This window comes from Fusarium falciforme, chromosome 1 (assembly GCF_026873545.1).
Source record: "Fusarium falciforme chromosome 1, complete sequence".
Taxonomy (NCBI): Eukaryota; Fungi; Ascomycota; class Sordariomycetes; order Hypocreales; family Nectriaceae; genus Fusarium; species Fusarium falciforme.
In genome coordinates, this window is record NC_070544.1 from 3538573 (window position 1) to 3552958 (window position 14386).

Consider the following 14386-nt stretch of genomic DNA (forward strand, 5'->3'; position numbering starts at 1 on the left):
TCTCGGAACAAGCTTCAGTTGTGGTGGCGATTGGCGTTGACGGGAAGGACAAGATGAGGGACGGACAGGACGGGACGCGTTGAAGGGATCTACGAAGGACGGTGAGCGGAGAACGGCCCCCCACAGCAACAGCCGAGAGATGTTGACCGAGGCGGGTTGCGGCGTTGGCGGGTGTGTCACCCGTCCGTCCAGACACAAATAGCGGATGGGATGCATCGAAGTCGGGGCGCTCTTGTGAAGGCGGCCGGGGGCCGGGGCCTGGGGAGACCATGCCGGACGGGCCGAACCTGGCAGCCAGCGAGCGCATGCCTTTGTCCTCCAATGGATGATATTGTCTTGTCCACCAGTTGCAAGTTGCACTGTGCGTGTGGTGCTGTACTGTACCGTCCATGTGTGTCCCCCCACTGCAAGGAGTAGGGAGAGGGAGGGCGGACGCAATGAGGCATAGCCCAAGTGCATGGCTGGCTGGCTGGCTGGATGGTAGAAGGCGCCGTCACGGTGCGGTGTTGTTTGCAGCGCAGAATCGCGGCCGGTGTTGAGATGCGGTTACCGTGAGGTGAGCTTCCGTCCGAGACACCGGTCTGGGTGCTACGTTGCCGGAGAAGCACAGGCGCAGACGCTGCGCGGCTGCTCACTAGTCAACCAACGACATACAAGCTCGCATACATACATGAGGAAGAGATCCATTGCATGACAGAGCTCCCGAGTTGTTGGACAAACAAGGAACCTGGGCTGGTCAAAGCCGTGTTGTATGTGTTACGGTGTGACACGAGGAAGCGGTAGTATCAACACCAGGAGCAGTTCGAGATGAGCGATGCAAGCGTCCTGCTGTCTGCCTACCTGCTTCCCTCATGCCTTCCTGCCTCCCTGTCTTGTCCCTTTCCATCTGTTCGGCGCTAAATTCACGCCTCTGCCTGCCCAAATTCTTATGCCAACCAAAAATTGTAAACTGGCCCTTGAATAAGCCAGGCAAGGTTGAGTTGTTAGTGCGAAACCGTTTGTTTCTAGAGCGAGACCCACGAAGCACCCATGTCAAGCCAAGTAACAGCCCAGTACCTACTATTCTTTGCTAAAACATGGCAAAAGGACCACTCATGTTGGTACAAGGCCAGGTCCTGGTGAAATAGCTACGCAAGCCACATGACAAGACGTACTTAGGTTAGCCAAACCATACCTCCCAAGATCAACCATGGACAGCTGCCCTTCAGGCCTAGTCTTTTCCTTTCTTCTTCCTTCTTTTTTTTCTGTGCTTTCTTTTTTTCCAACCTTCCCCCTTAGCCTCATCATAGAGACTTTTCTTTTTGCTTGCTTCCTGGTCTGTTTTAGACTCGCGACCACGGGGAAGGGGTGGTCTTTTCCCCAGCCCTGCCTGATAGTAGGTAGTCCGAGGAGACTGGAGACTGTCTCTTCCCTCCCTCCCCTTCTCTCCTGCCGCCCCCGTGATCGGTGTACTGGGTGTGTCTAGATGTTCGTTTCCTTTTGTCTGTGGCAGGATCGACATGGAGTTAATCAAGTCCTTCGTTTGTGTTCTTCCGGTTCCCGCCTGGTACAAGGCATTCACCCGTCGGTGGGTATACCAACGGGCTGCGTTGTGTATCTCTGAAGTAGCTACCCGTCAGTCCTCAGCCCCTGACATCAACTCTGGACACCCGGTAGACAAGGTCTATCGTGTACCTAAGGTAAGCAAGCAGTCGACGGCAACGATGAGATGAGAAAAGATGAAAATTTTTCATCGTCCAGGAGAGCGGGAAGAAGGAAACCTGACGAATGAAGGGATCGATGCACAAAGCATCTATCTTCTCTCCCATCCATCCCAAGCCGGTGAGAGGGATCGTCTCGGGAGCTATATTAGTTCAAGAGCTCCTCTCAACTTACCTCTTCTGTCCACAAAGGATAGCTCCTCCAGTTCTCTCTAGTCGTCCTTGCCTTCTTCCTCTTGATCAACTTCATCTCCCCTTCTGCCTCTTCGTCATTGTCTCGCTTCGCTCCGTCCCCAGGTTCATCAACGTGCGCCTCCAACGTCATCTTTCTGTGAGCCCAGGACACACGGCGATACTATCAACAACGGGCCTTCTCCTTTTTGTTGCTCGCCCCTTTGTGCCTTCCCTCGCCTCGAGACACTGTCCAAGACATTTAAACCCGCCGTCTCGCACCGTTGCAGTTCTTGTCACTTCTGACATTCTCCATCACCTCTTCAACAACATCTCACACCTGACATCTGATACAACCCACCCACCCATTCGTTCATCACTTCTTGTCTTGCACCAGTATTAGACAACTGCTCGTTGCGTCTTGTGGGTTCTCAGCCCCCCCCCTCTTCACGTCTGCCCTTGAACGGTAAACTAACACGGGAAGCATTCAGCATCAGAACTTGACACTTGGAAACAAACACCCTCCCTTCACAACCAGAAACCATCGCAATGGCATCTTCCATAGCCGGGCCCATCATTGGCCTAGCCCCAGTAGTTGGGCCATCTTTTGCGGCCGCTGGCTGTGCGAATCGCGTGGCAGACGCGCCAGCAGGACTCCCCGAAGGGTGGCCACGGATTCTCGATGAAGCCATGGCTTGGACTGGCAATCAATTCGCGGATGAGTTGGACTACATCCACACTCTGAGTGAGTCGGATCTGCAGGAAGCTGAAAATGCTCTGCGGGTCTTTAAAGGTGCGTTCCTCTGGTGTCTCGTGGCTCCCCAACGGCGGCATGGCCCCTAGGCTAGTCGATCCGTTAGTCGTTGGACCAACATGCTAACCCGAAAGCAGCGCTGGGCCTGGACGGAGATCTCGTCTCTCGAGACAACTTTCCCCTTCCCACCCTCGGCCCACGACTGGACGAAATTCGCCGAGATGTCCATGATGGCAAGGGTTTTGGCGTTATCCGCGGCCTGGATCCACACAAGTACTCAATCGAGGATCTGACGGTCATGTACCTTGGCATTCAGTCGTACATTGCGAATCGCCATGGTCGACAGGACCGAAAAGGCAACATGCTAGGTTTGTATCTCGGCTGATCCCTGATACCTGCTCGTGGCCCTTTCCTGAAACTGACTGCCCCTGTTAGTTCATATCGTCGCCGACAACTCGTCCAAGCTCAAGGCTGGTCACCATCGTCATTCTACATCTCCCATTGTAAGTCTCGTCGCCCCCAGATCGTCGCGTCCGCGCGCAGGGAGGGAACATGGCTCGCTAACTTGCTCTCCGGACCTTCCACAATGAGGAAGCCGGCGACGTTGTCAGCTGGCTCACCCGAAGCACCGCGGCGTCGGGAGGCAAATGCATCATTGCTTCGGCCTACACCGTCTACAACGTCCTGGCAGCCAGCCGCCCCGACATGATTCGCACTCTGGCCCGATCTGACTGGCCGTTTGCCATGTAAGTGCCCAACACGGGATCGGTGGCTTTGTGTGGGGGAGCACACCCAGACTGACATGGTATGACACAACAGCCCCCGTTTTCAGTGCAGACCGGTCCTCTTCCATCACGAGGGAAGAGTCATTATGAACTTTGGCAGAGTGGCGCTCACGGGAAATGCCGTCCACCCACGCCCGGCGAACCTCCCGACCGTTACGCCACGACAGATGGAAGCCCTCGACGCCATCGAGGCTATCGCCAAGGCAGCCCAGCTCGAGATCAGCACCCAGGCCGGCGACATTCACTTCATCAACAACCTGGCTGTCCTACACCGACGGGAAGGGTTTGTCAACGGTGAGGCGCCCCGGGAGCGTCGACACCTGGTGCGCATGAGGCTTCGGGATGATGACCTTGGTTGGGAGCTTCCCGCCGATCTGAGACAGGAGTGGTCTGCCGCCTTCAACCAAAAGGCTCCCAAGATCTGGCATCTTGAGCCCATGCCCGACGGTTTCTTTCCGCTCCGGTCTCAGGCCAATTGAAACCGCATCTGCCTGGCATCCTCCCGCCCCACGTCACTGAGGGGAGGGAGACTTGCAGGAGGGTAGATCGCAACATCCAACGTCTCCTCATTCGAGACATCTGTCGACAGCACCTAAAGTATCCGTACTGGAACGAGATTGGAACATGGGCGCGTCGAAAAAAGGTAAGGGGGTCCATGGATTGGCGTCTGAGGGCACGGGGTATTGGGAGAGAAAACAAAAGTTCGGGCTTGCATGGTTCCCTTGGTGCATTCTGGTATCAAATATGTCTTCATCCGGTGTCCTGGTCATGAAAAGCAACAAGCATTGGTTTGTCTTGGTCGATCCTGTATGTTGGTATTTGAAATGGGGCGCTCGGAAACGGCGCGGGCCAGGCTGACAGCCCTGAGATTAATACATTGTTATTGTTTGTTTCAGAGACGGTGACGAATAGACTCCCAATGTGGCAGAGGTGAGACGTTTCATCGATCAAGATTCTCAGGAACAAGGAGGTTGTTGAAATGAGATGTGATGGCTGGGTTGTGACTGAGATCTAGCCTAGACCCTGCGTCTAGCACTTTGCTGGGTTGGGGAATGGCGCCTCAGGCGGTGCACACAGATGACCGAATCTAGATCGACAGGCTCAAGGGAGCATGCGATGGTCCTTTAGGTAGCACTGCAGCGTCGAATCGGACCCAACTTGAATGACTGCATGTGGCGGTGGCCGAAGGCGAAGCCATCGAAGGTCATCATCTCAACCAAGACCAGACGAAATATCAGACAAGGGATACAGTAGTCCGTCTGTTTTCAGAAAAAAAACTGGCGGAAAACTGGCATCTGCATGGTCGCTGTAGGCGGGCTGCACATGACCGCAGGGGCGCGGGCGCCGCGAAATGGATCTCTCGTGCCAGAAGGGCGGGACGCTGGAGGCCACATGATTCGAGGGCTGACATGAAACAAGAGTTCTAAAGGTAGGGGTTTAGAATTGCTGGGGTGTGAGTTGCTCTACGCAGTACCTGTACTGCGTACGTGAGAGGCTCGGCAGATGAAGGCAAGGCGGTTGGTGTGTCATGCAGGCTTAGATCGATAACTTCTTTTTCTTTTTTTTCTTTGCCGAGTTTCGCCAGCATGTAAGATATCCCTTGGCGGCAAGTGTACATCCCTCACCTCGAGAGGGTGAGAGAGAGTGAGGGCGTTGATGAAGGAGGCAAGAACCGCGTACTGAGTACGGACAAGTTTCCTCGATCGACTGGTTGTTGGTCCATTGGTGCCAGAACCGGAGTTGCTTTTGCCTAAATTGGTATGGTAGACTGGCCAGATGGCAGGACAGGTTTGCTTTTGTTTCCGCTGCTGGTAGAAATTGCTTTGTATCGTCATCTCGGCGTGATTGTCCTTGTCTCCATCCTTGCCTTGCATTCCTCATCTCTACTCCTCAAACGAGGGAGTCTCGACATGATTACCCCCATGCGTGTCATGATCGCGATTCAATGGCGGTGAAGGCGGTGTGCTTGACGATCGGGAGGTAGATGTAGAGGGGACATTAAGAATGAATGACAAGATGGCGGCCGCGATAGGCAGGCATGGCAGATGGTAGAACCCACCCCGAAAAGTGACGGCTGTCAGAGATTCAGGGTAAAGGCACTGGCTCCTGACCTGGGGTATGGGGTCGATGACAGTGAGTTGTCTCAACAACGGGATAAGGTACTCGGTACTGTAGGTAGTTCACGGCCTACGGAAGACGTCCGTAGGCTCCATGAGGATCGACTCTCCCGCTCCCAGAGCCATGGCCATGGCCTTGGCCGTTGGCCGTTGGCTTGCCCTTAGCGCAGGTGAACGGCTCTTGGGTAGATCGGGCCCAACGTGGATTCAGCCATGCATGGGAACGGGGGTGCACGATGGGATGAGAGAAGAGATTAGAAGCCCCAGGTTGAGGTGAGGTGGAAACACGAGAGAAGGCGCGGATCTCAGCGGACCATACAAAGCAAATACGTCACAGTGCGGGGGACAGTGCAAGATAAAGGACGATATCTCTGGCCTTGGAAACGCGCCCAGGCCCCCTGGCAAGCCCAACAGACGCCTCTCGAAACCGCTGCCATCGCACTGGAGCTCTCTCCCTTGCGCCTCTTTTCGATTGCCCTGCCCACTCTCAAGGTTTTAACATCCAGGGCTGACGGTTGGTGGCTAGCGCGGCGTGTTGGAGATCTCCATCCCCGTTCCCTCCCCTTGTTCTCCATCTCAAAGGCACGTTCCGGGGATGCACAGTGTCAGCCCCGAAAGCCTATTGGTCCCTGCGCACGGCCCCCCTTTCTTTCTACGCAACATCGAGAAGCCGAAAGCCACAGGGGCTGGCTGAGCTGACCCACGGAAGGTATCTCCCGCTCCTACCTTCCACGGCGCGCGCCAGGGCTGCCACGCTACATACACTACGCTCTCAACCACCTCCACAAGCATCACCTGGCATCAGCAGAAGACGCATCCTCGCTCATCGACTCGATTGCCCCAATCCCAGGCCCCAGATCGAGCATTGCTTCAGCGCCAAGTGGCTTGGAGTTGTCATCGCGCCCGCTGCTGCCGCTGTTTCCGCCCCTGGAGCGGCTCCAAGGGGGACATCCCCAGACCCTCGTCTGGGCTGGCTGAAAGGCTGCACTTACTCACTCGTGCGTTTCTACTGAGACAGCCATCTATCTCGAATCGTATTTCGGGCCTGCTATCGCAAATCGTCTTGGTTGTACATCACAATGGCGGCATCATCAGCCCCTCGCGAGCCCAAAGATGGCTACCACCTCGTACATCAGGACGACAGCCACGACGATGGCCATAGACCGCCTCCCGCCCCCCCTGCGATGCCTCGGGGTCCGGTTCGGACTTACCGGAATATGACTCTGCTCCTCTCGGGGCTCGTCGTTATCCTTCTGGGCTCGAACCTCTATCTCAGCCTTCCGTATGCCTTCTCCGGCTCCGGCTGCGACCCACCCCGGGTGCCCCAGTATTTCCAGACTTCGCCGCAGCTATGGCCCGGCGCTACGGCTACCGGTAAGCCGGCCTTTATGGCTCAGACTCACGTCTTTGAGCCTACGGCTACCTTTGTTCCCAACGACCCCCTTCAGACCTCCATCCCCATCGAGGGCATGAAGGAGGGCAACCAGAGCATCTTCAAGATGATGGGTTATCTGAGCCCTTACTCGCCCTCCCCTGGCTTTGGGGTGGATGAGTATCCCATTCCTCAGGGTGCTGAGATTGTTCAGGTTCAGATGCTGTCGCGTCATGGTGCACGATACCCGACTCCTGGCTCCAATGTAGCCGAGCTGGGTGAGCGTCTCGCCAATGCCTCTGGCAAGTTCAACACGAGGGGGGCTCTGTCCTTCCTTAATGACTGGAAATACGAACTTGGTTACGCTATTCTGGTTCCAAGGGGCCGTCAGGAGCTCTTCGAGTCTGGTAAGCAAGCATAGGTCTGACCTTTGGCCTTGACACTAATCGTCTGCAACAGGTGTGTTGCATGCATACATGTATGGCAGCTTGTACAACCCTCAGAGCAAGCTCATCGTCAGAACGACGGTATGTTGTATCCAGAAAGATCAACATTGGCCCAAGAGTGTCTCACAGCTAACTCGTACAGACCCAAGACCGAATGCTCAAGTCGGCTGAGAATTGGATGGCTGGTTTCTTCGGCCTGGAATGGTATGTGAACGAACAGTCACTGCTGAAACCGCATATTGACCCTGCTAGGACGAATAATGCTACCATCGAGGTAATCATCGAAGCCCCCGGCTTCAACAACTCGCTCGCCGGCGGCCTCGGTTGCCCCAACGCAGCTAAGGCTGACTACAAGGCGCCCGTGTCAACTTGGGTTGAAAAGTATCTGCAAGATGGTATGTCCTCTACTTAGAAACCACTGGCTGAAATGACACTAATCGTACATCCAGCTACCGATCGATTCAACAATATGACTGAGGGATTCAAATGGACTCTCGAGGATGTGTATGCTGCTCAGACCATGTGTCCTTATGAGACGGTTGCGTATGGTTTCAGCATGTTCTGCGACCTGTTTACCTATGAGGAGTGGCAGGGCTTTGGGTACTCGGTTGACCTTGCATTTGCCTCGGGCGCTGGGTTTCACAGCCCTGTGGGCGTAAGTATTCCCCCTTGCTATGTGGTCAAGTGATGCTGACAGTATCGCAGAGGGCGATTGGCCTCGGTTACCAGCAAGAGGTTATTGCTCGACTTAAGAACCACACGCTGGGTTATTCTGGCTCTCAGATCAACACGACACTAGACAGCATGGAGGAGACCTTCCCGTTGAACCAGAGACTCTACTTTGACTTTTCTCACGACACCAACATTGTCTCCATCCTGACTGCCTTTGGCTTCCGCCAGTTTGCCGAGAAGCTCCCAGCTGACGCGTATCCGGGAGACCACAACTTCACGGTGGCTAACGTCACTCCGTTCGGTGCCCGTCTGGACATTGAGATCATCAAGGCGCCCAAGCCTGTCTCGCCAGACAGGACCGGTTACCTAGAGGGCGAGGAGACCAAGTACATTCACTTTGTGCTGAACCAGCGGACTCTTCCTCTAGGTAAGAGCTTCCCGGAGTGTGACGCCAGTCGCAAGGATGGCTGGTGTGAGTTGGAGACGTTCCTCAAGGTGCAGGAAGAGATGGTGGACAAGGCCCAGTTTGATTACGCCTGCTTTGGGGACTACCCGTCAGTACCGTATGGCGAGGTGACCGACGGTGTGCCCCCATCTTGAAGTGTGTACGATAGAGGTATATTTCGGGTGTGTACGATCTAGGATATCATCATAGCGAGGAGTGGCAGGGCCACAAAGTATCTTTTTTCACATGTAAACTGGGGACAAGGACATAGCATTTAGGAACGATGGAGGCCATATTCGCTACATTTGAAGCTTATAGGATTGAGTTTACTAGGGAACATTTCAAAGCTGGATAATAGACATGGATATTTAATTCACTATAGCTGCTCAGGTTTAAAGATATGGACATTCTGATTCCATGACTATCTAAAGTATCAGACTGCAAAGAGGGATTGTATGTGCGTCCTCGACGACTTGGAATCACTTTTCCGAAGCCAGCCAGATAGATATACATGTGCCTTTGCGGGTATTAAAATCAAGATGTAGTAGATTGCGAACAAGATTCGAAAAACCGTAAACGCCTTTGCCGGCTACTCCCAACGACCATTGTGTGTGTAGTGTAACAAATAAGGAAAAATGGCCAAGCACACACACTCTCTATACCGCTATAAAAGATAGATTTGCAAAATGAGGTCCTCCATGAGAAAGCGTTTAAGCCTGCTTCTCGGGAATCACCATTTCAGGGGTGTTATCGATGGAGGGGGTTTTGCGGGCATCAGACAGGCTGGGGGTGTTCATCATGGACTGATGCTCCTGGATGCCGTGGGTGGGCTCGAGGACATCACCATCCTCAGCAGGCTCGTCACGCTGGGGGCTCCAGGCAAGGAAGTCACGGCGGACCTCGACGTAGTCGTAAGAGAACTCGCCGTGCTGGTCGTCGTCCATACCAAGGAGCTCAGCCTCCTCAGAAGCGCGGAGCTTAAGACCGGGGATGAAGTCGATGATCTTGGCGATGACGGCGGACATGACAAAGGCGTAGGCGGAAGAGGCGACGATGGCGGCGATCTGCCAGCCGATGATGACGTAGTTACCGTCGAGGAAGCCGCCAATGGCACCGGTGTTGACGCCGTCGAGGCCGATGATGGAGCTGCTGGCGAAGAAGGCGTTGAAGATGAGACCGACCATGCCGCCGACGCCGTGCTCGGCGAAGACATCGAGGGAATCGTCGATTCGGACAAGGAACTTGACTGTAAGAATTGTTAGTGATGAAATTGAGAGAGACAACTTGTCAACTTACCCTTGGTGGCAAAGTTACAGGCGACACCGGCAACAACACCGAGAATGATGCTGGCCCAGGGGTCGATGAAACCAGAGGCAGGAGTGGCAGCGACGAGACCAGAGATGGTACCGGAGCACCAGCCGACCATGGACCACTTGCGAGCCAGGCGGAAATCGAGGAGGCACCAGGTCATGGCGGCGAACATGGCAGTCAGGCACGAGTTCCAGCAAGCCATGACGGCACGGAGGTTGGCACCGAAGGCAGAGCCACCGTTGAAGCCGAGCCAGCCGAACCAGAGGAAGACGGTACCGAGGGTGATGAGGGAGATGTTGTGAGGGCGGAAGTTCATCATCATCTTCTCGTTGCGGCGGCCGAGGACCCACGAGTAGGCCAGAGCCGACATACCGGAGCCGATCTCGACGGGGACACCACCAGCGTAGTCGAGGACGCCGTTCTTGAAGCCCCAGCCGTTGGCGTTCCAGACCCAGTAAGCGAGAGGGCAGTAGACGAGGGTGGCCCAGAAGAAGATGAAGACCATGCTGGGAATGACACGGCCGCGCTCGGCGACGGCACCGATCGTGAGGGCACCAGTGACGGCGCAGAACATCATCTGGTAGAAGGAGTAAAGGAGGGCGGGGACGAGAGGAGATCCGACCGAGGGGGCGCCCCAGACCTTCATGAGACCAAAGTGCTTAAGGTCACCGATGAAGGGGTTGCCGGAAGACTGGGAGAAGGCGAGCGAGTAGCCCCAGAAGTACCACTGGAAGACGATGACGGAGAAGGACATCATGACGACCCAGAGCATGGAGAGGGCGGATTTTCTGCGGGCGAGACCCGAGTAGAGGAAGGCGATGCCGGGGACCATGAGGAGGACGAGGCAGGCGGAGACGATGATGAAGGCCTGATCACCGGACTGGTACCACTGGTTGAGGTTCTCGGTGGCTGTTGTGAAGACATTGGTTAGTATACTCTAAAGGCTTGGCGTGTATGGTGATGGTGTTGATGCATACTGGAGTCACCGCCGAGCTCTTCATTGGTACCGTTAAACGGTGTCGGGGGTCCGACTTCGACGTAAGACATGATGGGTAGGTTGTAGCAAGGTTTTCTCTCGGTTATCGGTTCGTGATGGAGTTATTGTCGAGGTCGACGGGGTCGATTGGGATAGCGTAGGGCGTCACTCAAGAGATACAAGGATATGAAAGCAGAGTGAAGTGAAAGGATCGAGTCACTAGAGATGGAATAGAGTCAAGAATTGACCAAGAACTCTTCCCGAGTCAGGTAGATGTAAGACTGGATGGGAGGGGAGGATATCGAGAATGAGATCAGAACGGGCATCGAGAGTCTATATATCGAGACGGGAAAGCTACTGTCCGAGTTTTTCACCTCAGCCCAAACCAAGCCCGCCGCCTCGGGTACAAGCCCGGGCATGGACTGGGTTTGCAGATCCCCTGCGGGTTGATGAGAGATACCCCATGAGAGATGGACGAGGGCTCCAGACCAGAGATAGATAGAGGCGCGATACGGCGCGGAGAGAGAAGGGCAGGGCAAAGATAGAGATGGGTACGTACCCCAGGTCTTGCGCTGTGAGTGAACGAGAGCCAGCCTCCATGTACAAACAGGTTGGACACATAGTTTATCGGTACGTACAGTAACAGGCCGATAGGCAAGGTAGAGATAGCGGCGTCGTGCTTCTGCCCCAGGAACCAGCGTGGACCCCCCTACGATAGAGCTGGCGCTTATACGTTTGGAGGCATGGCGTCTGTTACATGCACACCTCCCCGACCCCGATCGAGCACCGTTCTTGGCCTGGTTCCTGGCCAGATCCCCTTCAACCCCCGGTTCTCCGGACAGAGTCCGCATTCTACTCTCGCCGCGCGCCCACCCCATTCACCCGAGGATTTAGCACGCCCTCCGAACGAGTGTCTTCGGGACATGGCGAGTCCGTGGGGCTTTTGCTTCGCCTTGTTGACGTGACGTGAGAAGGAGGAGAAAAGCGGCACTGCCCATGGGGAAGCTCACTCGGGAAAGCTACGAAGCGGAGGATCAGGATCACGTACACGACTTTACAAGATCTATGATAAGAGAGCCCCCAAAAAATGAACATTTGAAACCGCTGCCGCAAACGGAGAGGGAGGGGGCGTTGTTCGGGAAAGGGCGTGCATGACGCTCCGCTGTCTCTGTAAAGAAGAAACCTGGGGGCACACGAGGAAAAGCTCTTGGTTCAACTGCTGCTTTGCTTGCTTGGGTTCGTTGCTCCGGGGGCGCCGTTGACGTGTGATATTGGCTCCCCTCGAAGCGTGGGGTTCGGCTATGTGCAAGGTACTCAATTTGGAGTATGGGGGATAACAGATGTGTGTGTTGTTGTTGCTGCTGCTGCTGGTTGAGCTGAGAGAGCTGGACTGATATCCAACCGAGATTTGGGCTTGTGTGTGTGTGTGTGTGTGTGTATCTCTGTGAAGGCCAGCTGAAAGTCAAGTCTCAGATAACAGAATCTTGGCTTTGAACAATTGTCGCGTGATGGCTTTCTTCAATCACTAACAAGACGCGAAAAAAAAAAAAAAATATCTCGAGATGGGGTTCCTTGAAACCGAAAGTCGGAGTTGCAAAAAAGTGTCAGCTGTAGCTTAGCGGATCGCCGGACGATGACGATGGGTAGGTAAAACGATGTGTAAGTGCCATCGATTACATTACTTGTTCGACTACCCACGAAGTGTCCCCCCCTGGTCTCTCCAGCCCTGAATCATCAGCTCCGGCTCCCCCATCCGGGTCTCCCCGAGGTGAAGAGTACGGAGTTACACCTTTGGGAGCTCGAGCTCTCTTGTAATGCGTCGCTGTAACACATGGCCAAGGCCTTAGTAACGAGATCGGACAAGATACGAGATTTTTCTGAAGCCATCTCGACATTTATTACTCTTCCGATGGACCGACCATCACTCGATTTCATCTCTGCACGTGCAAGATCCAACAGACAGGGAAAAACTGACTGCACAAAAGCTTAAAATAAAAGATATTCCGTTACTTGATCACGTCAGTCGCTGATAAGAAAAAAAAACAATCCCCAAAAGAAAAGAAAACAGAAGAATAGAACACGTCCAATTGGTTCAAATGTCTTCTCTCTAACGAGTCAAACCTCGACTTTTACTGGTCTCACGTGTGAAAAAGCCATCTTTTTCTTATCAAAAGACGCGACACCAAAAAACCGAAGAAGCCTTCTGTGATTGTACTGTATGTATGTACACATTTGTGGGGGAAGAGGCTGTGCGGTACCTGATCCCATTCGGTGAGTCAAAAGTTTGTTTAATGAAAATAATTGGAGTCGGACCAGTGACTAAAACCCCAGACACATGAACAAGGGTCGACCAATCAGCTTCGACCTCGCCTCATCTTTGGTTCAACGACATCTCTTATTCTCTTTCGTGGATTTTCATGTCTTGTCTGTCTCGTCTTTGTATTTCAGCATTGCTACCGCTGATTACCTAGTATCAAAATTCCAACACACGTCATGAACCGACCTGCTGCATCTCTTGGTCGTCAAGCCCGCATTCAGCTAGTGGTGCCCCCCCCCCCCAAATCGCCAAAAGACCACCCGCCCATCTCTTGGCCTACATAACCCTCTACCACCCCCCGGCGCTACACCTTGACAAGAGCAGAAAAGCCAAGCTTCGTTGTCCCAGGGCCCACGATTGATTCCCAATCTATCCGGGGCATCCCGGGGCGGCTGAGACGGATCCTCCATCCGTTACCGTTCCTCTGGCAAAGAACCTCGGGCAGCGGCACTCAACTTTTTTTTTTTGCTGCTTCAAGAACCGCATCCACTACCATGGTAAGGACCAATACCCCCTGCTAGACTTGGGCATGGACGAGGACAACAAGCATCCTCGGTGAGGCCGCCACCAGGGAAGAAAAAAAAAAGACTAGGAATATCGGATATGAGCACAACACAGCACGGTATGTAATTTGCACTAGGTCAAGGTGAGCGAGCACTGGGCAACAGTCGATTTCTGTCTCGACAAGATGAGATGGCTTCATGTCTTATCTACGCCCAGTCAGTCACTCAGACGACACACACGAATACGCACGCGCACACACACACATTTCTCATCTTCAGCTTCACCCCAAACAACAAGCCACGGATACCGGGAAAACCCTCGAGATCCAGTAAAATCTCACCTACCAGGAAAACCACATCCCCAGGTTTTCTCCTGTCCCCCCTATCAGAGTCCACTCACACACACCTTCACTCACACTTGAGCCTCCCTTCCCGTGGCGCCGGTCCATGCCAAGTAGTCAAGCTTTTTTTTCCATCCTTATCTCGCCCATCGACCAATCATGTCTCCCCTGATCATCAAAGACACACAAATCGCTTCTGGTCATGATCGTATAACCACCCCCTATTTTCCGCTATCTTTGATATCGTCACGCCACTTTCTAGAAGCTCGCCCTTGTCATTCTCTTCTCCTTCTGCTCTGCTCCCTCCTTCCCCGGCGTAGAATGGGCTTCGCTTTGCGGGGGCAGCTGCTCGTCCCGCCGACCCGGAACTCCGAGATACGGGTCCCCGCACTCAATGAGTGACCCAATTCATACTTGCCACCACTCCCGATCCCGGTCCGGGCCCCGTCTCCATCGTCAGCCGGCTCCGCTGCTCT

General features: G+C 54.2%; 3 protein-coding genes across 3 annotated transcripts; 2 read left to right on the top strand and 1 right to left on the bottom strand.

Moving 5' to 3' along the window:
- Positions 1–2420: 2420 nt before the first annotated feature.
- NCS54_00097900 (TauD domain-containing protein) lies at positions 2421–3889 on the top strand (the record flags this gene model as incomplete). Its single annotated transcript, XM_053146615.1, has 5 exons — positions 2421–2664; positions 2763–2993; positions 3061–3128; positions 3217–3371; positions 3445–3889. 5 exons carry the CDS (start codon positions 2421–2423, stop codon positions 3887–3889), a joined length of 1143 nt encoding a protein of 380 aa, XP_053002590.1.
- Positions 3890–6606: 2717 nt separating this feature from the next.
- NCS54_00098000 (3-phytase) lies at positions 6607–8617 on the top strand (the record flags this gene model as incomplete). The annotated part of the gene is made up of 6 exons (XM_053146616.1): positions 6607–7306; positions 7359–7426; positions 7488–7549; positions 7598–7740; positions 7795–8000; positions 8051–8617. The coding sequence occupies 6 exons, from the start codon at positions 6607–6609 to the stop codon at positions 8615–8617; spliced, it is 1746 nt and encodes a 581-aa protein (XP_053002591.1).
- A 555-nt stretch (positions 8618–9172) lies between these two features.
- NCS54_00098100 (Ammonium transporter) lies at positions 9173–10820 on the bottom strand (the record flags this gene model as incomplete). Its single annotated transcript, XM_053146617.1, has 3 exons — positions 9173–9708; positions 9759–10682; positions 10751–10820. The coding sequence occupies 3 exons, from the start codon at positions 10818–10820 to the stop codon at positions 9173–9175; spliced, it is 1530 nt and encodes a 509-aa protein (XP_053002592.1).
- Between the last annotated feature and the right edge of the window lie 3566 nt (positions 10821–14386).